The sequence below is a fragment of the Plodia interpunctella genome, chromosome 4 (genome assembly GCF_027563975.2).
Source record: "Plodia interpunctella isolate USDA-ARS_2022_Savannah chromosome 4, ilPloInte3.2, whole genome shotgun sequence".
Classification (NCBI taxonomy): domain Eukaryota; kingdom Metazoa; phylum Arthropoda; class Insecta; order Lepidoptera; family Pyralidae; genus Plodia; species Plodia interpunctella.
In genome coordinates, this window is record NC_071297.1 from 9,283,021 (window position 1) to 9,310,191 (window position 27,171).

Here is a 27,171-nt window from a genome sequence, read left to right on the forward strand (position 1 = left end):
GGTATTTGTATGAGAATAAAATTTCAACCACTTAATAATTTAAAAGGTTGAAATTCATGCAGTTCATGCTGAACCGGTTGTTTTAGGGTCGAATTATTCACAAATGAATTAATATTTTCCTGACCGAGTTTACTGAGGTTAAGAGGAAGGTTAAGATTTACCTTAAAAATAAATATATTTTTCTTACGAAATTATGCAATAGTTAGTTCTATGCCATATCATATGGATAGAATACGTCTGAAATAAATTATTTTTATTTATGCCAAATGTTCTCTGCATCACAAATATTTTTTTTGGTTCCGATTATTAAATTTCATTGCTTTCATTTATATGTATCTTGTACTAATACTAACATAATTTATTAAGATTCTTGTTTACTACCAAAAAATATATAAAAAATTATTTAGAAAATAATAACTATTTCTTTTTACTTAATTGTTAAGTATGGATACATTAGAATTGTTAGTTTAATGCTTTTGACCTCAACATTGACCTTGGTAGATTGTCATTTATGAAACTACAGGCCATTTAAGTGTGATTATCGAAAAAGTCAACTTTAGTTTCAGTCTTATACAAGTCCTAATTCTAAGAAGGCTCAGCCCGCCACGTCGATGTCTATTTCTCACGTTAATTATCAATGTACTGATATTTACACTGTTATGGCAATATTACAAAAAAAAAAAAAACTAAACAAAAAGTACGAAAAGTTCACAGGACGTGTGGCCAACACAGCACAAATTGGCCGCGCCGTAAGCGAAGCCACGCTCATCCAGAAACACAGTCACGCGAAGCAACAAGGAGCACTGTCACGGAAAATTGTGTACACTATCTGTGATCTTGGACGGCTTTTTGCTACTTATGCTCTGTTATTTATTGCGCCCTACGATCCCGCTAATAATGAATGCTAGGTATGTTTTCTTTTATTTATTCAAACATCAACTATGACGGTACAGAGGGTAGATAAGTCTGCACATAGGCAAAATTATTATCTAGCAGTCAACCTTCAGGAAAAATGTTGTTATGAGGGAAATATTCTTTACATTAATGTGATTTCCCGGAATCATTGAATTTGGGTAGATAAGTGGAAGTTGCATATATTTTTGTATCATTAAGAAGTGTATAATATTTTTTATTGTACATAATTTTATTTTGAGAGTTTTCAGGTGATCACAAAATTAAGTTAAATTCGCATGTTTACTATACACTTTTATGGAAATTAAATGGCAATCGAGTTTTTTCATGTATAAATAAAAAATCAGTGGTATGTATCAAAAAATCGCGGTTTGTAATGAGGTAGGTATACAAGTGTCTCTGCTATCTACTTAGTAAAACAGTCGGTGCTTCGAGTGGAATACACGCCGTGTTACTCCGCCCTTATTGCCGGCTGGTCCAAGTTAAATATCGGATCCACAAACTGCACACTAGCGCCACCTTTACAAGTACATTTTTATCAAACTCTTTTATGAAATAGCGAAAACAAAAAAAAATATGTACTACTTGGTAGAAGGGCGGGAAACCGCATTGGATCGTGGAATGTTAAGGCAAAAAGAAGAGGCCTTTGCCCAGCAGTGGGGCATAAAATAGACTGATAACAAAAAATGCGACACTAGTTATAGGATTTCGCTAGAAAGGATTTATATTTTTTCCCTATATAATATAAGTAATAAATGGATTTTGTTGTATATCGTTTTTGTACTGCCATTGTGACCAATAATAGCAATTAGAATTGTCCACAAACTATAAGAATTAAATGAAAAGAAGAAACCTATAAGATCTTTCTAATAAAGTTCTTTAGTTGCTTTAATTTCCATCAATACGTTATTATGATAAACATAACCTAATGGTGCATCTAGATTCGACTCTTAACAAACGAGTTCGTCGACGTTTTAAATCATAAAAACTTTGGCAAAAATGTAATTTTGTAAAAAAAAAATGTATAAAGCACTATAAATATATGCTTACGCTTATAACTTGGGCCATGATATAAGCGTTTAAGCCGCCACGTTAACATGCCGCTGCGGTTCTCCTCTCAACCATGAATATTTATACCTCCAGCATTGTGCCGGGTTATTCCACATGTGTCTGTATAACCGTGGCATCATTTTAAATTGTCGATCATATAAAAATGAGTACCAATTACAAATTGAAGCACAGTTTTATTTAAACTGAAATTAAAATTATTTATTCCGAAATTAGACCTTCACTTCACTTTTTCCCGTCAATTTTTATATTTATAAGTTATTTCTCACAAGCTATAAACTACTGGCAAATTGGCAACTGGCTGTAAATTAACTTTTACATTTACTATATTACCAAGTGTATGTAAAGCAAAATACTAAAAGCATACGTACTTGCGTAGTTAATCGAATATTAAGAAATGGAAAAAATCTATGTACAGATGGAACTGTGTACGAACTTCTGCCGAGTCCGAGTATGACTTATGTCAAATGGTGCCATAAGTTCTTTCAGATCTTTATGAAAGCAATTCATGAGAGGTGCTCGTAGAGCCGACATCGATATATATATATATTATAATCAGCACTCGGATCACATTGTAAGAAACAATAATGGTAAACCGATCTGGCATGATAGGGACCAACACTGTTCAAATGAGTTTCTTTCGGCATTTCTTCTCAGCAGTGGTCGTTCCGAAATGCCAGTAGTTTGTAGCTTGTGAGAAATAACTATAAATATTGACGAGAAAAAGTGCCTGTGAAGGTCTAATTTCTGAATAAATGATTTGATTTGATTTTTGATTTGAGAGCTACGCATATATTGACATATTTCTGTTGTCGTAGCACTGCTAAAATATTTTCGTAGCACTGCTACGAAACTTAAGTTGACATTATGATTGGATGGATCTTGAGAAAGTAGATAATAACAAAAATAAGATCTAATACAAAATTAAAACGTTCATAAAAAAGTAAATTCTCTGTCTAATTAGCTTATAACTGGCCAGTAATTTAATTGCCCAATATGAACAGACTATGACATCTACGAATATTAAAATGCTTATTTGTAATCTTGTTCTCAATTTAAACACAATCGAAGAGAAAAATAGAGTATACAACACTATGCCTGATCTCAAATGCTTCGCTTTTCTATCTTGCATATCTACCTACTACTTGTTTAAAAAAATACTGTATTCCGCTTTAAATACCGCGTGCTACTTACGTTTTGAATATTCTAACATTCCATAGAATCAATATTAATATTATAAAGACAGAAGATTTGCATTTTTGATTTTTTTTTTGTTTCTAACTGATAACCTCAAAAACTACGGAGCCGATTTCGATAAAAATTGGCACAGAGATAGACGAAACCTTCTGAAGCGACATAGGCTACTTTTTAATATGATTTTACCCGAGCGAAGCCGGGACAGAACTCTAGTTTTTTATAAGCTAATCGCCAATTTCATATCTGCACACGAAAGACATAATTTTTAATTACCTCCAACCGTTTCCATTTACATTATCTCAGAGCCCCCGATCAAAGTGGGCACGCGAGTATAAATTACATGCCCCGGTGCCACACGTATCTGTGTTTATTCTCGACTGGTATTTTTAAATACGCTTTTGGCACAATTATACTGTTGTGTTATATTTAGAAGAAGTTTTCTTGACGAAGCATGTTGTGGACACTCTTCTGTAAACTTTTTGTTGTATAAATATATTTTTAAATTATAAAAAAAGCCTTTATTCACACAATATTTACATAGAATAACGCGAAACGTTTTCTATTTTATTTTTATTTTTTTCAGTAGATATTTTCACCAGCGTACAGTTGTCAGTCAGGTTGTCCTTTGACTAAATATTTATGCATATAATAAAACTGTATGCTATGTCTGTATATAGGAGATATTAAATAAAAATAATTATTGGAGGTTCTTTATAGGACTAATAGAAGGCAAAAGCCATATAATATATTTCTTTTATTTATGGCAAAAGATATTAGGTCAATAAAAATTTTTTTTTTTGTTGTGATGCGAAATTTTTTACTTGTTATTGGGATTTTTTAATAATGAAATATTCATTATTTTGGTTTGAGTTAAACCTAATTCATTTGGATCATAAAATTTTTGTAGAAGTATATTAAAACATAGTGTTTCTGCTAAGTATTGTGCGCAATGAAGATCTGTTAACTAAATCTGATTACAGAATTTAATATGCCAAGGAATTTAATAATATGTTACGATATTACGCGCTCATAATAACATTATCAATACCATAATATATCAAATTATGTCAAAATTGATTAGAACGGAATATTCAATTATATCTCGCATACAATACAACCCTTTGAAAATAGATGTATTTTAATACCACAGAGTTTTGAAACACAAGAATATAAAAACAAATCTAGTTTTAATTCAGACGGAAATTTAAAAGAAATAAAATTATCTATTCTACAATATTTGGTTTTTATCATCATCAAGCATTTTCTTGTTATCCTATTGGTGTATTGCTTGATGGAGACTTTGGAAGACAAAAGGGGAAGCCTTTGCCCAGTAGTGGGACACATAATATAGGCTATTAAAAAAAAGTTGGCGTGTGTTTTCTTTAATTACTTTTTATTTTAAATTCAAATTTAAACATACAACAGTTTCGTTTTTTTTTTTTAAATAAATACCAGGGCAGCTTCCTGTAATTACAAAATCTATTTTGAGTGGAGTATTGCATACAAATAAAACATAAAACAACAAATTTTATTGCGTACGACAAATTGAATAAATTTTAATATAGTTCAATAAAATACGTAACAATATTTGCGTTATGCCCACGTGTTTTTTCATTCGGGATAACCTTTTAACAAAATTGCAGTCGTTTGATATTTTTGTTTTATTTCTTTTTTTTTTAATTAAAAAAAATCCAATTATAGTGCTTGCGTTTTATTCCGGTTTGAAAGGTCAGAGAGGCATTGTAAATATAGGGTATTGTGGCAAAAGATCCTAGGCCACAATGTAGGTAATTGCGTGAGACCATATTGTGTACCATTGTATTTAGCTACATAAGTGTTGCAAACCTCTAAAAGTCACCACGACAGAGATCTAATCAATCAAATAATCATTAATATATATATATATTAATGATTATAAATAAATGTCAATTTCAATTTAAAAAAAAAAAAAAAACTGTCACCACAATGTGGGCCGTATGCTTGTTTTGGTAATATAAAAAAAACTCGCAAAAGCATGTACATTCTATTGGAGTAACACGCAATCAATTCTGAATCCCTCCCAACTAAACCTCGGTGTGGCGTCGCTAAAACCTGAATACGGCAAAACGATAAATTCCTAAATACGTACACACCGTATTTCGTTTATTTAGATTGTGGCCCGAATTAAAAATGGCTTTCGTATATGAGAATTATGTCGTGAGCCACAGAAAGAAAGAATAACATTATTCGGCAAAAAATAAATTACAGTTTTTTTACATTTGCTACATACTAATGGGATATATCCCGTAAAGGATCCATGTTTTGATTGTATTATTAGCTAAGAGGTACAAGTAGCAATGGGGAAAAGTATTTAATGTACATTTTGATGATTCATTCTAAATGTGGGCCATATTTTTGCTTACATGAATAATTTAAAATCTATTATACATTATCAACATGTGTAATTTTGCTGCTATAATTCATTGCGTGAATGAAAGAGAGAATCTTTCATTCTTGCGTATTCCCAGTACCCAGTTACGTTCACGGCGCTTGCGACGCCCAAAGCCCGCAGTTCGCGTCAATTTAGAAGACTCGATTTTGGTTTCATGACCTGGTACATATCTGGCTTGAGCTCACGAACTTATGTTAAGAAAAAATTAATGGATAAAGCGTATTACACAATTAACTCCTATTTGACTCATAAAAACGCATGGATCCTCCCGACAATTTTGCCACTCCATACATGATCTCCTAATTTTTATTTTATTGTTTTTTTATTTTATATATTTATATATAATTTTTATTTTTATTATAATAATTAATATATTATGACATTTAAATTTTATTTGTAAAACATGTACGTGATTTTTGATCTTCAAGTGTCTGAATTATACTTCTATTTCGACGAATAAGATTTGACCAATAGTATAGATAAAATATGCTTTTGAATTATAAATTATACAACTGCATCGATATTCTTTCGAAATTCAGAATTAAAAATAAATATTTTAACCCAATAAAAACAATGGGACATAAATTTCAGGCCACAAGATAAATAATACCCGAAAGCGCACTGAGCACTCACAATCCTGAGTAAAAACCGTAGCATTTCGGCCAGTTGGAAAACGTCCAGGCAGGATGACCGAGCAAAAAATACGCAAGCGATTTTAGTCCCTAAGGAGAAGAGAAGTTAATAGATTTCATTAATTAACCCGTTCAGTGGACCGAGTGATTGCAGTACTGTCCCGGGATAAAAAGTGACAATTCGTTGGCAGAGATTTCGAGTTACACCTTTTTATAAATGGGCTCGGACGAAGGCACCTGTTCTAATGCTGGCGACTCATTTTCTTCGATTCTTAAGTTTTTTTAAGCAAAATGATTTTTTTAATAGCCTATAGTGACCCACTGCTGGGCGAAGGTTCCCCTTTACTTCGCTATACATCTCTATTCATTGCATAACTCCTCCAGTTTTTATCGGGGTTAATCCAAACATTTTTGGATTGATTTCTTCAAAGTTTTATGGCCTTAAGCATGCTAAAGACCGTAAGAAATGAAAAAGGTAAAAGAATGAAAGCTAAATAATTGGCCGGGAATACGGGCAAACGAGATATAATTATAACATTAAATATTTTATTATACTTATTATATCAAAATTATTAAACTTATACCTGTTTAAACTAACAGTTACAGTTTTAATTGCACCCAAATAATTGCTAACTAACAGATTTTTTTCACTTTATAACACTTTCCTGTAGCATGTATGGTGAGGGCTACACGTGGTAATTTCCCGCCCTGAAATAATATTCCATATCTTCCCGTGGGTATTCTAAGAAGAGATTAAGGGACATAGAGCCTTGACAACAACATAATTCGCAAAAAGGGCTCAAGCCAGATATGCACCCTGTCATGAAATCAAAATTAAGTCTTCTAAATTTACGCGAACTGCGCGGACTTTGGGCGTCGCAAGCGCCTTGAATGTAACTGCGAACTGGGAATACGCAAGAATGAAAGATTCTCTCTTTCATTCACGCATTGAATAATGGCATTTCACTTCAAACAGTTAAAACTAGAAGCAATTTTCAATTTTAATATTCGTTTTAGCCAGATGCAGTTCAGTATTATTTCTGCAGTATGCCTCAAGCGAATGTTGAGAGTAAACGTCCGGGAATCCAAAGAAAAACCATAAAACTCGCTTTGTATTTCGCACTAACTCGCATGTGTTTATTTTCAGGCAGAAATACGTACAGACAAAACTATATTTTCTCTAGTTTCGGAGTTTGAAACTTAATAATAATAGCAGGTAGAATAAAAAGAGGAAACATCGAATATGGTCAATACTTTCAATTTTTAGGCAATCCTCCCTCTCACTTCGCACGATAGGCATTGTGTAAATCGGCTAATTTTAGCAAACAACGATAAAAAAAACTCTTTTCTTTAGATTTTCCGAATCGTGTTGGATTGTTTATTGCATATATTTATACCCTTATCCAGCCTGAGGCCGAGGCTGTGTCATACTTAAACGAGGATTACATTCCACGCTTCGAGGTCACGTTCACATCTAGGATTTACCTCATGTGGCTTTTGCAAGGCTGCTCACTCAGTTAGGACCTAGCACATGTCACTAATATTAAAAGCCTGTTTCACTGCTTGGTGATAACACACCAGATAGCCTGAACATGAAACAGATATCGTTAAAAATTTCACAAGTGTTGGCAAATTTGTATAGTATTTATTATATTTATGAATATTATATTTTGTTGGGAGGTAGTGAAAAAGAATTTAAAAAAGTTAAGACAGCAATTTTGATTGTTTCATCAAATAACACTAACTATATTTTCTAATAGCTTCTCGCTAATTGTTAGCGGTGGAACACGAGCTTTAAACAGCTTAGGGTTCCTCTCTTGAAGCATATAAAAGGAAAATAAGAAAAGGTCAAGCATTTTATTACCTATTTTCGGTTAAGTCTACGGGAGCACAGATTACATAATACCCCAACGGGAGGCTGTTCCGTGTTTTTTCTTTTCTTTTGAAATTGATTCTGGCCGAAGAATTGGCAACCGCATTGATTGTGTTTGATAATAAAATGTTCGATTTATGTTTTTTCTTTAAGGTATTACAAAGTTGACTGTGTTGTTGTATTTTATTATAAATTTGCCCGTTGCAATGACCTTGGAAAGCAGTATTTTTTTTTTGTTTGGAAACCGCCGCTGCTAATAACAATGAGACCATATTTGGAACTAACCAATAGATTGTAGATTTAAACTTTTTAACATTGATCTAATTTTCTATGATTCTGTTTGAAAAGGCGGTTTTCTTAGCAGTGTACATTAATATCAAATTTATTGTTAGCAGAAAATATTATTTGAGTCATAGTTTGTGAGGATGTGTGTATGTATGTTTGTTTGTTACTCTTTCACGCAAAATCTTGGACCGATGGTTATGAAATTTGGTACAGGGGTTGAATATAACCTGAAATAATACAAAGGGTATTTTTTATCCCGAAATTTCTACGGGAGCGAAATCCCAGGGCGCAGCTAGTAGGTATCTAAAATCTGAATCTGAATTCTTCTTTCGTTTTTTTCGCGGATAACGCAATGGTCTTATGTTAAAGGCGAATTCTTTAGTTTTTTTCGCGGATGACCCGACGGTCTTATATTAAAGGCGACGAAATTCTCAAAACCCTTCGCATCACGTTTCACTATAAAAGTTCCTGTCCAATAAAAAAATGTCCTTACACTGCTTTTTGGAATTGGCGCCGTGCGAGATCATCCAGATCCATTTTACGTTTCCCTCGCGTCCGATTGGTTCACTGCTGCTTTTCTTACGATCGTTTTTAATAATAAAATCCGTAGTAACCGGCAAATTTTTTATTAGCAAATGTTGCATCCCCTTGTACGATTAATGCTACTACTTTTCAACTCATCTCTGACATCATCCCTTCAGCAATCAGGAGCGGGCCAACGAATAGGAAGAATAGCAAGGAAAATGCAAGTTTTGTTTCTACACTTTTATTATCTTTTCGTGCTCAGGATGACGTTATTACATACAGGAGATACCAACACAACTAGGAAGTAAGAACACAACATAACCTTATTGACGGCCTCGGTGGTGCAGTGGTAAAGGGCATGCCTCTGAACCGAGAGGTCCCGAGCTCGATCTCAGATTGGGTCATGATGGAAAATGATCTTTTTCTGATTGGCCCGGGTCTTGGATGTTTATCTATATATGTATTTGTTATAAAATATAGTATCGTTGAGTTAGTATCCCATAATACAAGTCTGGAACTTACTGTGTGAGCTATCTCAATCTGTGTGTTTTGTACAAATTTATTTACTTATTGGACGATCACGTAAAAAGCTAACAAAGATATTGTACCCCACAAGTTCTAACTCTAAAACTCGACATTCCCTCCCTCCATTTAGTCTCAAGAGACTAATAGGCACGTAGTATAATTAGGGAAAATAATTTAGTACGGCAAAGTAAGGGAGAGGGCGGGACAATGAGGTGATTTCGTCTCAGAATGCTGCACATCGTGATAACATGTAATGAAATTGAGATTGTCTTAATCGCTTTGTTTTGGAGGTAGTTTGTCACAAACATACATTTTCATGGCTTTATGTTGCGTATGAAAGGCGTTTCATTTTATTGCTCTCTCTCTCTCTCTCTTTCTAATCTGAGTGAAGGGAAGTGTGGCTGTGTGCCTGACTTCAACTATGCTTGGGAATACTATTGACCAAATTCTTTGGTCAGCAACAAATAAAACTATTATGTAGCGGTAAACTAAATGGATATTATTTAATTTGCAAAATAGCAAGCAATCGGCGGGAAATATTTGTATCTATCAACATTTGAAAAAATATTTAAATTAGGAATACAACAATGACTTTTTTTATCGGTGGCCAGTAAAATATTAATCCTGGACAATTAATGTTGCTAATGTAATGCAAAATCTACGGAAATGGAATGTATTTTTTTATTTCTTGGTTAGTGACGCCAGCGCAAGCACTAGAGAAGTGGTCGCTCGTCAAATTCTGGGATCGTTCACCTAGTAAGAGATAGGCAAGGAGTGTAATTAATTATAATTTGTTTTAATTTTCTTCTATAAAAATGATATTATATTACATATAATATGAAAATATTGTATCAGGCTTAATAATATGTAATTATAGAGATATAATAAAACATTTTTCATGGAGGCTGTCATTCTTATCAGTGACAGGTTCTGTCAGCCAATTTATGAGGTTTATTCAATGTGTAATTTATCAACCAAAGGTCAAAGGTAGGATACTTCCATTTTGAATGTCTAAATATTTGATTTGAATATAAATTGGACTTATTGTCAATATTTTATTTATATCGGACTGGTAAAATACAATATATTATTATTACAATATATTATATATTATTACAATATATAATATATTATTACAATATATTATAATATTTATATGAAAATAGCCGGTGATTTTCAGTGCCTGAAAAACAAATTAGATAATATATAATAATATTTTCTTATTGTTGTGTATAAATAAAAAAATCATGTTAATTTTTTATTCTGATTTTGTACTCGTCTTATCACGTAATATGTGCATTACCAGTACCACCAAAAATATGGAAAGTCGCAATCGCTCTCTCTTATCTGAGTGTTTTGCCGGTTTCTTCCTCTTCTGTTGACTGTCGGAGCCCAGAGTCCACTTTCCGTATTTTTTTTATTGCGCACGGTTTTTGGCATTCGTAGATGTAAGACCATTGGCATTTAAGTATATTAACCACATGAAACTAGCACTTTTTGGGTTTGCTATTTATACCATATTATTATTTATATAATTATTTACTTAATTGTTTGTTTGTAGTACCTTACTAGATGCTGCTACCTTGCTACCTTAGAAGCCCGGGGCTTCTAAGGTAGCAAGGTAGCAGCTCTTAAAATATAATTTACTAGTCGCTTCCGTGGGAATTTAGTGAGGATAAAAAAACAACCATTTTAGGTTACATTCTACTCGTGAACCAAATTTCATAACAATCCTTCCAGTAAATTTCGCATGAAAGAGTAACAAACATGCACGCATACATCCTAATAATCTTTCGCATTTTAGATATTAGTAGGAAGTAGTATTATGTACTCGTATGTAAACTAAAAGCGTAGGTAGACGATGTAAAGGAAATTGCTGGCAACAACTGGATAGGGATGGCTCAGGACAGAGATGGTTGGCGGAGACGGAAGGAGGCCTATGCCCAGCAGTGGGTCACGGAGGGCTGCAGATGATGTAAACTAACTAGAAGACAAAATAATTTATAAATATGACTCATCTCCACCAATTGCAACAAAATATTAACCTTATTATATAAACCCGAATTGTTTAAAGCGAAACTTAAAAATTTACTCTTAGAGAAATGTTATTATTGTGTGTGAAATGGAGAAGGCAATGGCGAACCACTCCATTAATAATGCCAAGAAAGTTGTTGTGTGTGTTTCATTCCACGTAATAACAACGACCCTCAGCCATGAGGAATACGACTATGAAGAAGAAGAGTTTGGCCTAGGCTATACTAGTTTATCTTATCGCTTGTTGGAAGAATTAGTTTAGCTTAGGCAAAACTAGTTTATCCTTGAATCGGGTTTGGCCGGTAACATACATTACTCGGGTCAAAGATGACTCAAGAAGTGGCACGTGTTTTACTTATTCATATCAAATTTTCGTCGTAATAATATCGATGGAGTCACAATTTCTATGTTACGTGCTCTCAAGGACCCCTAAACCCCTACTGAACCCCACTTGCCTCCCTCCTTCTCGTCACGTATCGTTGTAGGTGAACTCGGAAGAAAAGGCTGGTTTTCGACATGCGATTTATATACACATAGACACACATATAAGCCTCTGTTCATTTCGTGACTAAAGTAAAACTTTATAAGACGTTTTCAACTTTCGTCACCAGTGTTTTTATCATTCTGAACTAGAGTTAAATGATACAGGTATTTGACCTAAATTCTATCAAAAATAACGCGGCCCCATAATTCAATTATACCCTGTTGTTTTGACGTCCGTCGCCGTCGACAAATTTTACATTGACGTTGACGCACGTCAAGATACTATATATGGAGCCAAGTCAAGATACAATCAACGGAGCACAACATCGTGGTACGCCGCAACGTGGCATTGAGATCTAGTTTCTAGAAAGGCTCCGAATATTCGTTGTCGGATAAAAATGTAATTTCGGGTTATGGCCTATTGAAAAACACATGTGCCAGGCGCAGCTGTCTATCACGTCTCATGTCACGTCCCACGGGAACAGTTGTTCCCGATGTTTGCTCGTAAAGTCTCAGACCTACAGGAAACGGGGAATTTCTTTCTCACGTTAGCATATTAGGGAATGGGGTTCTGTGAGATATATCTTTAGTGGTCCGACTTCCTTTTATTCGACTGTAATTGTAACTTTTTTCCAGTTGGTTCTATTAATCCGATTGCAAGGAATGCAATTGCAAGGTCCTTGTAATCGAACGACACGATTTTTTTTTCTTATTGTTTCGATTTATCGGACTACAAAGGAATTTTAATTCTATTAATAATAGTGTAAAGATTTTCACTTACACCAAAAATATTATTATTTCTATGCATCACCGATTGGTAGAAAAAGTCTTAGCTTTTACATATCTTTGAAATAAAGGTACATAAATAAAAGTTTATAGTAACAATAGTTATCAATTGATACACACAGAACAATGAAATTTGCCTGAGATAAATATCAAATGAAGGTGTACTATCTGCTCTGTTTTTGGGAATGCTATTGTATCCAATCTGCTCTGTTTCGGTAGGACATGGATGTACAAACAGCACCTGCCTATAAGAAGGATTTCTTATCAAAATCTGACTCAGAAACGACATTCACGGGCACATTTTCAATATCCGTAATGTTAGAGCGTAAAGTGTTCATGTTCACTTAAAGAAAATATCACTTTTATTAAAATTCAACAATCACGGTAACAAAGCATGAATGGAATATTGTTATCTTAACGGTGAAACAGATTTGTTATATTCTCACCTAAGCAATGTTTCACCTCGTATCCGATTCCCCGTCAGTTTGCGTCCAAAGAGGTTCGAATCTAAATCATCTTTGTTTATTGCCTCAAGGCGTGACCCCAAAGGAAGAGCTTGGCATTTCCTTGGCAACCCAAAATAATACATTCTGACTTGAGTTATGGTCAGAGAATTGAAAATTAGGAAATTGTTACTCTTGTAGTTTTTTGTATTTTATATACAACATACAATTTGTAGGTGCTAGGTGGTCTTAATGCTAAATGTCTCGGCTTGCTCCGTTGAAATCATATTAAATTATATACCTAAATCTTTCTCAGGAATCGCCTGGTAGTTTTTGAGTTTATCGTGTTCATGAAGACACACAGCCATACACGACAACGACTTTGTGTAATAATATAAGGAAGTACTTTAAATCGCTGCGTTTTCCGAAGTACACTGAGTTACAGAGACATAATGTAACAGGTAGTTTCACGAGTTCCCTTAAATTCTCAATTTTCAAATAACTCAACGAAAGATACTGTTAGCCAATAACTAAGATGTGAGTTGGTGAAGAAAATCTTTTGATGCATTCCCTCGTTAGTTGCCCCATCTCCTCGGAGATTTGGCTTGTAATCGACCCATTTGTCACTGGCTGGCGAGAATACTTCGATTCCCGGTTGCTAAAAGTGTTCTTTATTTGAATGAAGAGAAAAAATAGCGGTATTATTTATTATTAGTTTTGCTAAATAAAAATGTTCATGCATTATATAAATTCAGTTGTGCTAATAGTGAATATGTATCTATTTTAAACTGATATAAAATAATTTGCCGAGCGAGCGAACCGAGTGAGGTCTACAAAGCAACTTGGGGCAAAAATATTTTTTTTGTATGTATGTATGTAAGTTTGTGGGGCAACAAAATCGGTCCAGTCATTCAAATTTTTGATATATTCAAAATTTTGTAAAAAAATATTTTGTTCGCGAGGCCTAAAGTCTAAGTTCGCGGTGAACTTTATATAAACTATTCTATTATAAAAATCTCTCATCGTTTTGATCAAACAACTTTATTATTTTCATGTGCAAGGTCAAATTGTAAAAAAAGAATAATTAACAGTTTTCGCTGAAATTTCTTTTGTATATGGAAATGCAATTTGAAATGTAACATACAAATATTACATTTCTTTTCAGAGCATGCCCTTTTGACAGGTTATCATACTCTGGATCAACGTTAATCCATTAACTACTCAGTTTACGCACGGCCCGATTGAACTGCGATCCTATTATTGTTCAATTGTCTCTATTATCTACTATCTCGATGGATTAAATTTTAAAAAGCGTAAAATAGAAAAAGGGAATTTCAGAAAATGCTCGCAAATATTTTCCATCAGACATTTTAAGACATCTTAAAGGACACGCTTTATTTGAGAAGCTCTATAAAGTTTATTCAATTTTAAAACTTCCTCAATGAAGTGCATATATTCGTGACAATTATGTCAACAAAGTAAACCATTTTTATACGCAAAATTTCCTTTCACAGCATAGAACTGAGTTTAAATGTTGGGAATGAAACTATCAAACAGCAACTAAAATCTGTTGGGTGGTAGTCAGTCTCCCCCAGGAAGCCAGAAGATGAATGAGCATAAAACAAAATACTGAAGAAAATGCGCTGCGCTAGAGCAAATTATATTTCGAGAATTCCGATTGTTCCCAGCGCATTCATTTGTCTCCAATAAATTTATTTTCAATTTTTATTCATTAATCATAGGTTTAAAGTCTCCCATATAAGTTATGTTTCAATTCGTCGAAAACTGCAATAACATTTTTTCCAGTAAGTATGGATTCATTTCTTGATAATGCAATTTCATTTGGGTAAAAACAACTGGATATTTTTTAAATTCAAATAGTATTATTACTTACAAAATGAAGCCGTAGAATCTTAACGTGAGATTGAGATCAATGTTTTACAAATAAACTATATTATTACTAGCGGTACGTGCTGGCTTCGCTCGAGTGAACTTTCCTCAGGGATTAAACCCGCATCAAAATCCGTTGTGTATTTTTAAAGATCTAAGTATATATTAGGACAGACAGACAGCGGGTAGCGACTTCGTTTATACTATATATTAATATATTTAAATATATTAGGACAAATCACAAAGATTGAGGTAGCCCCAAAGTAAGTTCGATATATATAAATATATAATAAACATCCAAGACCCGGGCCAATCAGAAAAAGATCATTTTCCACCCGACCGGGATCGAACCCGGAACCTCTCGGTTCTGAGGCAAGCACTGCGCCACCGTGGTCGTCATCACTTCATACTATGAAGTGATAATCATTATAATTATGAAATATGATTACCGTGACATCTTTCAAGGAAACGCTTGTTGTATCTGGACAGCAGTGATCACCACCAAATGACAGGCTTACTCGTCCGCCATCCAAAAAAATTCATATCCAAATGTAAAATACTCGTCAACAGTCGATTCGATCATATCGATTTATCCGAACATGGAACATCACTTAACAGCAAACGATCTAAATAGACAGTTCAGGTACAGTCGACCGCACGTAAAGTTAGCCTGCGTGGATCTTTATACCGCGATAATAGACGCGAGTTTGCAATTAATTTAAGTAGCTTGATGTGCTGCTGACGGTACACATAGTTTTTCACCAAATAAATTTATTTCCCGGCCATTTAAAAGGTGTGGAACGCGGGATGTTAATCGCGTCGTTTGTCTTTCCCTCGCAATTGGTTTGTTACTCTGATAGAAATTTGTTCTCTTACGTCTCAGAGATTCGCTGCTAATTCTTCTTCTTCATTCGAGTAGGATTGGCAGTTTATATTTGACAGTATTGCTTGCCATTAGTTTGTAATGCTGTTAGGAGATTAATGTCTTCATGAATTAGAAAAATGCTGCAATTCTCCTTCTTCTTGTCATTTGGTTTATTTAGCGAATTTAGGTGGTAGAATTACATAGGTAATGGTACCTGGGAACCCTATGGTGCATTTTTGGTTATATAATATCAGTTATCAATATTTAGTTTTATTTAAATAATTACAATAATATTATAATATTAGTTGTATTGTAAATTATATGTTTGTTTTTACTGTATTATGTAATTATACGTATACACTTTTTCACTAAAAAGTGACACTTTAAACACGTATGTAACATGAATCAGATTAGAATTACCAATTCAAATGTAACCTAGAACGGGGTTAATTAACCTGTGACCTCTCCACTTCGGTCTAGCTGTTGTTGAGGAAGGTTTAGATTAGACTATTTAAAAGTACATTAATTTATTCGGGAATAGCGTAACATTTAGATCAAATGGGAATAAACCATGAAGATTACTTGGAAGATATAAATTTCTGAATCCTTTAAGCAAGATAAAATATAAACTGCATTATTATAAGAAAAAAGGTTTTTGACGAATTTAAGTAAAATATATTTGCAGATAATATTATGTATTTTGGCCTTTTTTGTGGCTTTGTGAGTAAACATTTTTGTCAAGACTACTTTATGTAACGCTTCGGCCGAAATAATTTTTTTTTTACTACCTATGACGTTATTGTACAGTTACTTTTATTTTCAGATCCAGACAAATATTTGTATCTAATAAAAGTTACTCGACTTTATCCAAAAATCTCTGCAGCTGATTGTCAAAAATACACGCGAGCTCCAACAGAAATATAATCTTCAGAATTGTGACAACCGTGTAAAAGCGAAATCAAAAAAATACTATATGCTCTATATAATTACTTGAGCGACACACTATAGCGCGTTCTAAAACTAGATATCGCCATCTAGCGACATAAATATTCAATTTTAATATCGGCGATTAAACACGCCTCATCACGTAAAAGCATTTTATTCTTATTTCATTGAATGTTATTGAGAATGCATTTGTAGTTCTGAGAATTTAAAGAGCATTTGAAACATACCTTTGTGAAATATAAAGCCAAGTGTCGTCTGCTTAATATCTAGACGCGATCGAAATATCAACAGTACTTCTGCTGTCAATAGGATAATTGTAGTAAGTCGAATTATGCCAAAACCGAGTTATATATACAGCCATGATCACGATAACGAGATCTACATTCGTAACTTACCCATTTGTTTATATGTATTTTAGATCCAAAGTTTTGCAGTAAGTCAAGCATTTTTTTTACATTACAAAACATGATTACAGTGGATACACTTACGACAAAAGTTGTTATTCAGAGACTCTAGGCATAAGTACAGTATGACATCTATAACACTTACTAATGTTAAGTAATTTACATACATAAATTGGGCATGGACCGAGCAAATAAACACTAAGAAGATATACTGTTTTATAGGGATAAATAGCAGAGTGCCAATATTTACTAAATGGGTGGTCTGATCTGAAAAACAGTGCGGTACTGCTTGTATCATAAAAAAATAAATTTTAAATAATAAAAAACTTGTATGGAAACTTAGCATATATGCAGTAAAGAACCCACTTCCTGTTTATATGCTGAGTATTCCTTAACAGATGCTTCTAGGAGATACTTAGTATAACAAAATTAATGTATTTTTTTGGTTCAAACATAGGAGTTATTGAAGATTTTCGTACCAAGGCTTTAACCGCGTATTTCTCGAAATCAGCTAGACCCTTCTTACTGCAATTGTCCTATTGACGGCAGATTTAGAGTATAAATATAATGTTTAAATGGTTTGCGAAATTGAGTATTTAATTTAATTAATCTTTATTATATATAATAATAATAAAATTTGTTTATTCAGACCATAAGTCCATTTTATATAGCTGTTTCTATTAAAATTGTGATTAGGATCTATTTTGTGTGTAGTTTAAAATATTAAATTCATATTGTTTAAATCTGGTAGTTATCAACGAACTTGAAACTAAAAGTTACTTTACAGTTAATCAAAAGAAACTCAATAATGAAATATCTTTTATATAAAATAATATTACATTAATTTATTTAACTTTTCAATCATGGCATTACAGATTTTTTTGTATAGTTTAAGTTTTATTTTAGTTTTTTTTTTATTTTTTTTTATAGTTTAAATTTTAGTTTTAGAAAAATGGTTTTACAATTTTTATCGCTTCGAAAATTATTCTTGTCACAGATGATGATTTTAATTATGATGTCATTAGTAGTCTTTTTATGAAAAAATAAAATTCAATTTTTGTTTGAACACCATATTACTTACCAATTTTATATATTCAGATACTCGTAAATTAAACGAACTGAAACTCAATACTGTACCGCGAATAATGTATTATAATTTGATTAATATATGCGAATTTTTCATCATTGTATCCGTTCAATCGGAAACAGGGTAGCCGTTTAATTTTAAATAATTAAAGAAATTTTCAAAAATAGTTTATAAAATGAGATTTATCAACCTTTAGTTTTACAATCCTTTTGACTGACGGAAAAATTTTAACTCTCGCCCGTAAACCGGATAAATATTGTCACAAATAACATAGTGTATTTTTATCATCGATCAATTACATACCTATATTCGTCGATGCTTTTTATTACATAAAATTAGTGAAACAAAGTAATACGTATATATTTTTATGGCATAATGTTAGTATTTGTTTTTACTATACGTTAAAACAAGTAATTTATATTAGTTATTAGCTCCGCTTCTATAAATTTACGTCGTTTCAGAAAATACTGCAGTGACGTTTGTTGTCTTCTGCGCTTTGAAATTCGGCAGTTGATTTAGTTTTTAAGCACAAATTTGTACGTTAATAAGTTAAGTGTATATCATCCTGAGTCGATTAAGAAATTTTTGATTTAACTCCACACAGATAGACCAAAATAAATGGTAGTAAAATTCGAAATTCAAGCTACATTTAAGCCCGCATTGTCAACAGGTCTCCGGCCGAGTGTCAAAGCGGAGTCTCTAGACGCCGTGCCGGTGTCAGCGGTGTCGGGCGGCGAGGCCATCTTGCCTTGTGACACTCACTCGCAGCAGCCTCTCGACACATTGCTACTTGTCGTCTGGTACAAGAATGATGTACCTATATACAGGTGAGGATGGAAATAAATGTATATGCCTCTATACTGTTCGACGAATTCGGTGGCGCAGAGGTAAAGCGCTTGCCTCTAAACCGTGATGTCCCGGGTTCGATCCCCGATCGGGTCATGATGGAAAATGATCTTTTTCCGATTGCCCCGGATCTTGGATGTTTATCTATTTATGAATTTGTTATAAATTTTAATATCGTTGAGTTAGTATCCCAGAAGGCAAGTCTCGAACTTACTTTGGGGCTAACTCAATCTATGTGATTTGTCCTTATATATTTATTTATATATTTACTAACCTAGAGGCAACCTTAAGCTATGGGAGGATATGAGCGATCCTATTTTAATAGAACCTTTATCCTACTGTGGATTGAGTATAAGGAAACTAAATATCAGGGTTTGATCGTATTTTTAAGGGCTAATTTGTAACTCGGACATACTAACAAACATTTTTTTTATGTTATATTAATATTGGATTAATATTATTAACATTTCTTTTTTGTCTCTTACTCTCACCAGTTGTTTCCGTTGAGCGTCGGAACCCAGGGTCCGCTTCCGAGCCCAATAATCATTATTTGCCTGTATAAAAACTTAGAAGTTAACAATCACACATTGAAAATTCAATGAAAAATGTGCCACTTACATACATCAAACAGCTGATGTTTGAAGCTTTTCAACGTAAACCTCGACTCAGAGGTTTCTTGAGGAAATGTAAATTGCTTTTTGTATTGGAGCACGTTGTAGTGTAAAATGTCTTTTATTTTTCGCTTTTTCCGTAATAAGCGCCGGTTGCGTGCAACGCCCGCGACTCGAGTTTGCTACAAAATAATATGGTTCCCTAAGTGCTTTTGTAAACTTTATGGCAATGTTCTAGAATTGAAATATATAGAATTTGTATTGATTTAGTTAAATTTAGTGTTCGAAGTTTAATTTAGCGGTTGAAACTTGGTTTTAGAGAGGAATTACCGGTAAAATAGTAAATGCATAGTAATTATTTGCGGTAGATCACAAATTAAAATACCTACGCGCCAAAAAACCTTTGGCTTTATTTGAAATGTTTACTGCATATCATTCTCAATAACGGCACAAGAGAAATGTTTTGTGGTGGGACCCGGGTCGGTATTAATAAAAGATTATTTATCAGTACAATGAATGTTCATCGCTTGATATATAAAACATCAACGTTGTCTAGACAACTGTTATTGTTGTAGTAGTGTTATTGCCAACACTGTTGTCAGATTTATTCAAGTCGCCTAAAGGCATCTGACATGACTATTACAGCTACCTACCCAGCCATCTAGTGGCAGATAGTCGGATATATACTAGTGAAGGAACTAACTGTCCACCAATGTCAGAATTTCCATCATCTTAAGTATAAAAATACTACAAATGACATTAATAATGATAATAATTCTAAAATGTATGTTCCTTTAAAAATCTAACGCAAGCCACTGACTGATATAATATGTCGAATCATGTCTCAGCCAACAATTTCTGAATTCTTGCATATTTTATGAATTGCTCAAGCAGGCATCTACTATGCATGGTAGTATGACGCGTTTGAATTAGCTTCCAACACTGAATATTTATAGGATAGAACAAGTTTTATAAAGGCTTTATAATCTTTACTACAAAATATCCTATTAATATTAAAAATACAAAAGTTTGTGACTATGTACGTTTGTTACCCTTTCACGCAAAATCTCCTGGACGAATTTTTATAAAATTTGGTACACGGGTAGAATATAACCTAAAATGGTTGCTTTTTATCCTCACTAAATTCCCACGGAAGCGTCTAGTAAATTATATTTTAAAAATTAAATCTCTTAAAAATCGGTTTAAGTGAAAAGTTCCGTGAAAGCGGAATAGAGAAACAGATAGAAAGACAGACTGACAGTATATTAGTAGATAGATGAAATATTAGTATGGAAGTGTAAATAAATAAATAACATAAATATATTACAGACAAATTACTCAGATTGAGCTAACCCCAACGTAGCTTCGAGAGTTGTGTTATGGGATACTAACTCAACGATACTATATTTTATAACAAATACACATATAGATAAACATTCAAGACCCGAGCCAATCAGAAAAAGATCATTTTCCATCATGGCCCGACCGGGGATCGAACCCGGGACCTCTCTCTCAAGCTCAGAGGCAAGCACATTACCACTCCGCCACAGAGGTCGTCAAAAGTCGTCGGTCGTAATAAGCTTGGATTAATTTCTTTTACGAACACTTGTGTTTATAATTGCACAGTTTCACCCTCCCGGCTATTGGTATGATTTTTTTATGAAGCACACCTACTAATAAAGACATTGGAAAATAATTAGAGTCATTGGAGGTATTCCGCTCAGCGCACCAATTTGAAATACGACGTATTCCTTCAAAAGCACCTAAAGTTAAATGGTTTATAGTTTTGAAGAATTGAAGTAATATACAAACTTGCGCGAAACGTAATTGTTAAGGTGCTATTCCAAATGGTGTACTGAACGGAATGCCCCAATATACTGCTCTCTACCATGGTGTTTTCAATCCTTTCCCATTGTTTTTAAAAATAAGTAGATGTTTTGAGTGTGTGAATTAACATTTGCCGTAAAGTGTTTTAATTTTTGTAGATCCTATTTTTTTTTTCAATGTTTGATTTTTATACCGACTGGAAATACTTTGTGTGTGAGTATTACATAGATCGTCGAAGCGTTTATCAAAAAAGCATAGTTTTTTTTATTTATATAACTATGATTTACATTAATTCCATTGTAAACTTTTGGATATTACTTAGTTGCTCTTTTTGATAATTAATGAGAAAATTAAGAAATTAACAAGTACCTAATTTTCTTTTCGAAAGCTTTTATTTACAGTTACAATGATTATATTAACGTCTTCTCCTCCCTCCATCCTTTTTATGACGTTTCAACGACCTCGTATTCGTCATGGTCGCAGTCAGACAGTTCCGATTGTTCTACTATTAGAACAAGCGGAAAAACATATAATTATGACTTTATTTGAACTTTTTTCAATTTCCATAACAATGAATTATTATGATAAGCATGACCTTATAGTGCATTCAGGGTTTGCTCCCAATAAGGAAACTCCTGAACGGTTTAGTGCACGGACATGAGTTATTACTCGTATGCAACAAATTCTCTATGTCTACAATAATGGCTTGAGTCAAATCTGTGTAACTACAAGATTGTAAGAACATATCAAAAAGTAACTTAAATCCAATTTATCGTAAGCGAAATATTTTTCTTTGCACTTTTCCTTCCCTAAGGAAGGTAATCGGGGTTTATTTAAAACATATTTCCCTATAAACGAGCCGTTCCTAAGGTTTCCAGCGAAATAACGGCTTTTATCTTGAAAGAGCTATTACAGATAATTGTCGGCCCTTATCATTGATTTATTACAATGAAAACCTTTTGTTTTTCAGTGGCTAACAAACAGCCATGTGCTGAAATGTATATTTGATAATAAAAAGTTATAGTGAAAAGGATAAAACCCTCTATAAATTTGTTTTATATTTTTTTTATAAATGCGAAAGTTTTGTGTAATTTGAATACTGGATGGATTTCGATGAAAATTAATAAACGGGCAGAATATGCATATTGGGCATATTGTTTACGAGTATTACCTATATACGTGGAGTCGAGAGGTTTCTCTTATACTCGTATTTATTTAGAACCTACATTTTGACGGCCTCGGTGGCGCAGTGGTAAAATGCTTGCCCCGGACCCGGGTTCGATCCCCGGTCGGGTCAAGATGGAAAATGATTTTATTCTGATTGGCCCGGGACTTGGATGTTTATCTATTTGTTATAAAATATAGTATCGTTGATTTAGTATCCCATAAAACAAGTCTCGAACTTGCTTTGGGGCTAGCTCAATCTGTGTGATTTGTCCTAATATATCTATTTATTTTATATTTAATTTAGGTGTCGAAATCTCATGAGATTATTAAATTATTTAGCTTGGTATAGTGCCTGCCCGCCTGTAAACGCAATGTCTCAGATTCGAATGCAACTTGTGTCGCATGGGTTTTTATCTCACTCATAAAGTAGACTTTATAGGCAACCGACCTTGCCTCAGATGAAGAAACACACCCACTAATTGACTATCTTGTTCATATAAGCGCCCAATTAATTTCGACATGAGAACATTCACCAATAACGAGCAAACTAGCGTGTTCAAAATCGTTGAAATTCACTCTATCTACTTACCACTGAATTGAAATACTTATTAGGTCGTTAATGTCTGACATCTATTAGTCGACTTTAATAAAAGCTGATACCATTATTACCAAAAGCACTCGATAAACATGATTTTAATTGAAGAAGTAAAGAAGACCAGGCTCAAACAATTTATGGCTGAGGAAGAAACCAACTACAGTCAAATGATAGAGGTTTAGGTCTGATTCTCTATTTCAGTAAAAAAAAAATAAGTTTATTTGTTAGACAAATTAAAAAAAAAAACTACTTTCAATATTCATTTTGCTACAACTTTTGAACGACTGAACCAATTTTGATCAAACATATCTAAAAACCACTACATAATAATTAGCTATCGAAAAAAACATTCGCATCAAAATCGCGTTTGATGAGCTACGGTGCCACGTACACAGACAGACATACTTAGCGGTCAACCTTACGACACTCCTCTTTTTGCGTCGGGGGTTAAAAATTATGTTACCCTGGAGTCGATAAATCCTATATTTATTGGTTCGATGATGGCGGCCGTACTAACCCATGCAGTGATGCATTCTTAACCAGCCTCGGTTAGAATTTCACAAAAGCGCTGCATTTTAAAAATAGCTTTAAGGTTTGTCTGATAGGTTAGTTCGTGAATTTTAAATATTTAATCAACGTTTATAACAAAGTGGGCGGTTTGCTAATACTAGTTCCATTCATATCGCCACGGAATTTCTTTAATAGAACAGACTCGATTCAAGTGTATCGTCAAAAATTGTATAAAAACTCAATAGTAAATGTAGAAGCGGTCATTCAAACCAACCTATAAATAAATTGATCATTATTTTCACCGATTGGATTGTCAGAATTTTCTTTCAAAATGTATTGAACAGTCTTATGGTGGGTTGCACCATCAATTTTTATATTAACTTTAACGTGCGCAGACAAACTCGAAGTACGCCATTTTGGATTAAACGTCAGCGGCGCTCCGTCCGTCGAATTTGACGGCGCAACTCAATCTTATCATAGCCAACAGTGCTTGAACAATATTTGTCTTCGATTAATTTTTAGGAATCGATTTACCCAATAAACGAGGAGTTTCAATAAGTTGCCAGCGAATTAATTTTATATTGCCGAGTAAAATGTTATGTCCCGCTTTCTGCATTTCACTGATAAGTTATATCGATTCTGAGTGTTTCGGATTAAATACATTGGGAATATTATTTTCTATTTGCATATTTATATTACATAGTTGTTGGACAAATTATGAGCGATCAAGAAAAATGGTACTATATTGTAATTAGTACTACACTGATATGCAATGCTTTGGGTGCGTTCATAACAACTTTGACGTTAATCTTAACCTGCAATGAAAACTCAAACAAGGCATTTTTTCTAAATAACGGCGGCGCGCAGATTAGTATTAAATTAACGTCAAAGTTGGTGCAATCCGTTTTTACATAGAATGCTTATGTCTGCGGAACCCTGATCAATATAAGAGGAGTAAATTTGGCAACACGAAACATGTTCATTTCCCTCTTGTATGCAGACAAAAGACCGAATATTATGAACATTAGCTGAATGACAAGCAAAAACCAGTACTTAGGACGGAACTCGATTAGTGCTCTGCTATGCTGTGCTAACTTAAGCTTAGGTTCGAACAATCCTCAACTTGTGTTAAAAATTACGAAATTCTGCTGGATTAGTTGCCCCCAGTTGGGTGGGACGCCTGCGGGATCAAAACTATTAACTAATGGAATATCGAAACTTTTGTTAAACGAAATTCCACATAAATAAATACACAGCACAGCATGATGCAGTAGCGAAATGTCAATATTTTGGAATTTTTAAAAAAATATTATATAATTTAAGATTAATTTGATTTGAAGTGAAAAAATGGCTGTAAAAGTTAAATTCTGAATGAATGCTTTGACATAGCACAGCTTAGCACAGTCCCTGTAGTTTCGGCCCTTACGTGGTAAAGTAGCTCGTTTCTCAAACCGCTAACTCACCACCGTTAGTAATTAATTTTTATTCATAGCCATTTATGAGGTACTTCCATTTTCCGTTTATGTAAAAGTTTAATTAAAGATTTTATCCACTAATTTTCAATTTGAGGGTTTTTGTTAAGTGAAGTTAACACTTCACTGAACATCATGAAATAGGAAACCATTTTGTTGTTTAGTTAAATCATTGAAAATTATGAACAATTAAATTTATTTCACTGTCAGCGTCTGGTAAATATTCTTTAATTAGATCTGACAGAAATCAGAATAATTTATTTCAATATGAGTTACCTACCAAAACGCGAGATAGAGAGATATTTTTTTAGGTATAATCTGATAATGATTTTTTTTTAATAGGCCAAAATCGAATACCTGAATGTACCGATGGTCCGAAATCAGAATTGAAGGTTAAAATTTTTCTCTTAATTAAATTACAATTGTTTCCAAATAAGGAATAATTTAGTAATGTTCAGAGTCAAAAAAAATACGAACAAGCTCTATGCACATTTGTGTCACGATACTTTATCATAGAAATTGTTGGATCTGGCCCGTCACGGCTCTATGACGAATTATGACGAATATTATATATTTTCTATAGATCCTAGAGACCTTAAATCGAAGTTGATTGATGATAGCGACCAACGAGTTGAAGGAACACCATTTTCATATTCAATATACAACATTGTGTTTAGCAAAATAAATATGAAATAAGCAACTTTCTACTTAGTCGTATATTCCTCATAGCTGAGGGTCGTGGTCATTACGTGGAATGAAACACACTTTTTTGGCACTATCAATGGAATGGAATCCAGTGAAAAAATTGAAGATAATCAAATACACACGTTGTACTTACGAGTAAAACAAACAAATACGAACACCATACAGACTTGAATATTCAACAAGGAATTAAATAAATGGTACAGTCTCGCACACAATAATTATGCTTGAAGTACATAAACGATGTCAACGACTTTGAAATGTTGTGCTAATGTTCGTGAATAATTGCCTATTTTTTAGAGTTCCGTGGGAGAATGTACTTGAATGTTCCTCCAGAAGTTTACACTTAGAGGATTAATGTCTGTATCATGATAGCCTTAGGGAGCTATTTGTTAAGAAAAGTCGTGTTACACTGAAACTTTGTTTCGCTTGCCCAGTTCTTTGGAATCTCAAAGAAAAATACTACAGAGATTATGAGAAACTTTTGTCAGTGCCATCTAGTTTCGAGTGTAGAAACGTCATTAGTAGTGTTGCTATTTATTTAATTAGTACGTGATATGATTAAAATTATTATCAACAGAATACCTGGCCATATCTAAATATTTTTCTTAGAAAAAAAAAAACAATACTGTTTTGAAATGAAGCCTTTTGTTGACAAAAACAGCGTGGATTTTGACAATGCCTGAAGCATATTTAATTATGTAAATGAGCAGATGAATGTATTCCGTATATAGATTTAACCGATCTAACCGCATTAACTATTCAATTAGTAGAATAACAAATTATCGTGAAATACTAGAATCACAGCTGTTTTTCAAAACATTTCATTGTACCTGTAATTAATGCCTCTATGTATACACATCTACGGGAGGATATGGCATGGTGCTATTACAGGGCGGGATCACATGCCACTTGTTCGTAACTTACCGTGATGTGGTGTATGCATGTATAAGTAAATGTCACCTCACCCCCCACACCCCTCGAACACGCCTATAGAGCCGAACTGGTGAGTTGAAGCTTCTTACAGATCCAGACGACCCATTACGGTTGCTAATC

The 27,171-nt window shown here is 33.5% G+C and overlaps 1 protein-coding gene across 1 annotated transcript in view; it reads left to right on the forward strand.

Moving 5' to 3' along the window:
• Positions 1-27,171, forward strand: part of LOC128669484 (nephrin-like) — a 161,036-nt gene that overhangs the window by 93,633 nt on the left and 40,232 nt on the right. The window contains exon 3 of the mRNA XM_053744352.2: positions 19,056-19,212. Coding sequence (XP_053600327.1) covers positions 19,056-19,212 — 157 coding nt within the window. The remainder of the gene's footprint in view (positions 1-19,055; positions 19,213-27,171) is intronic.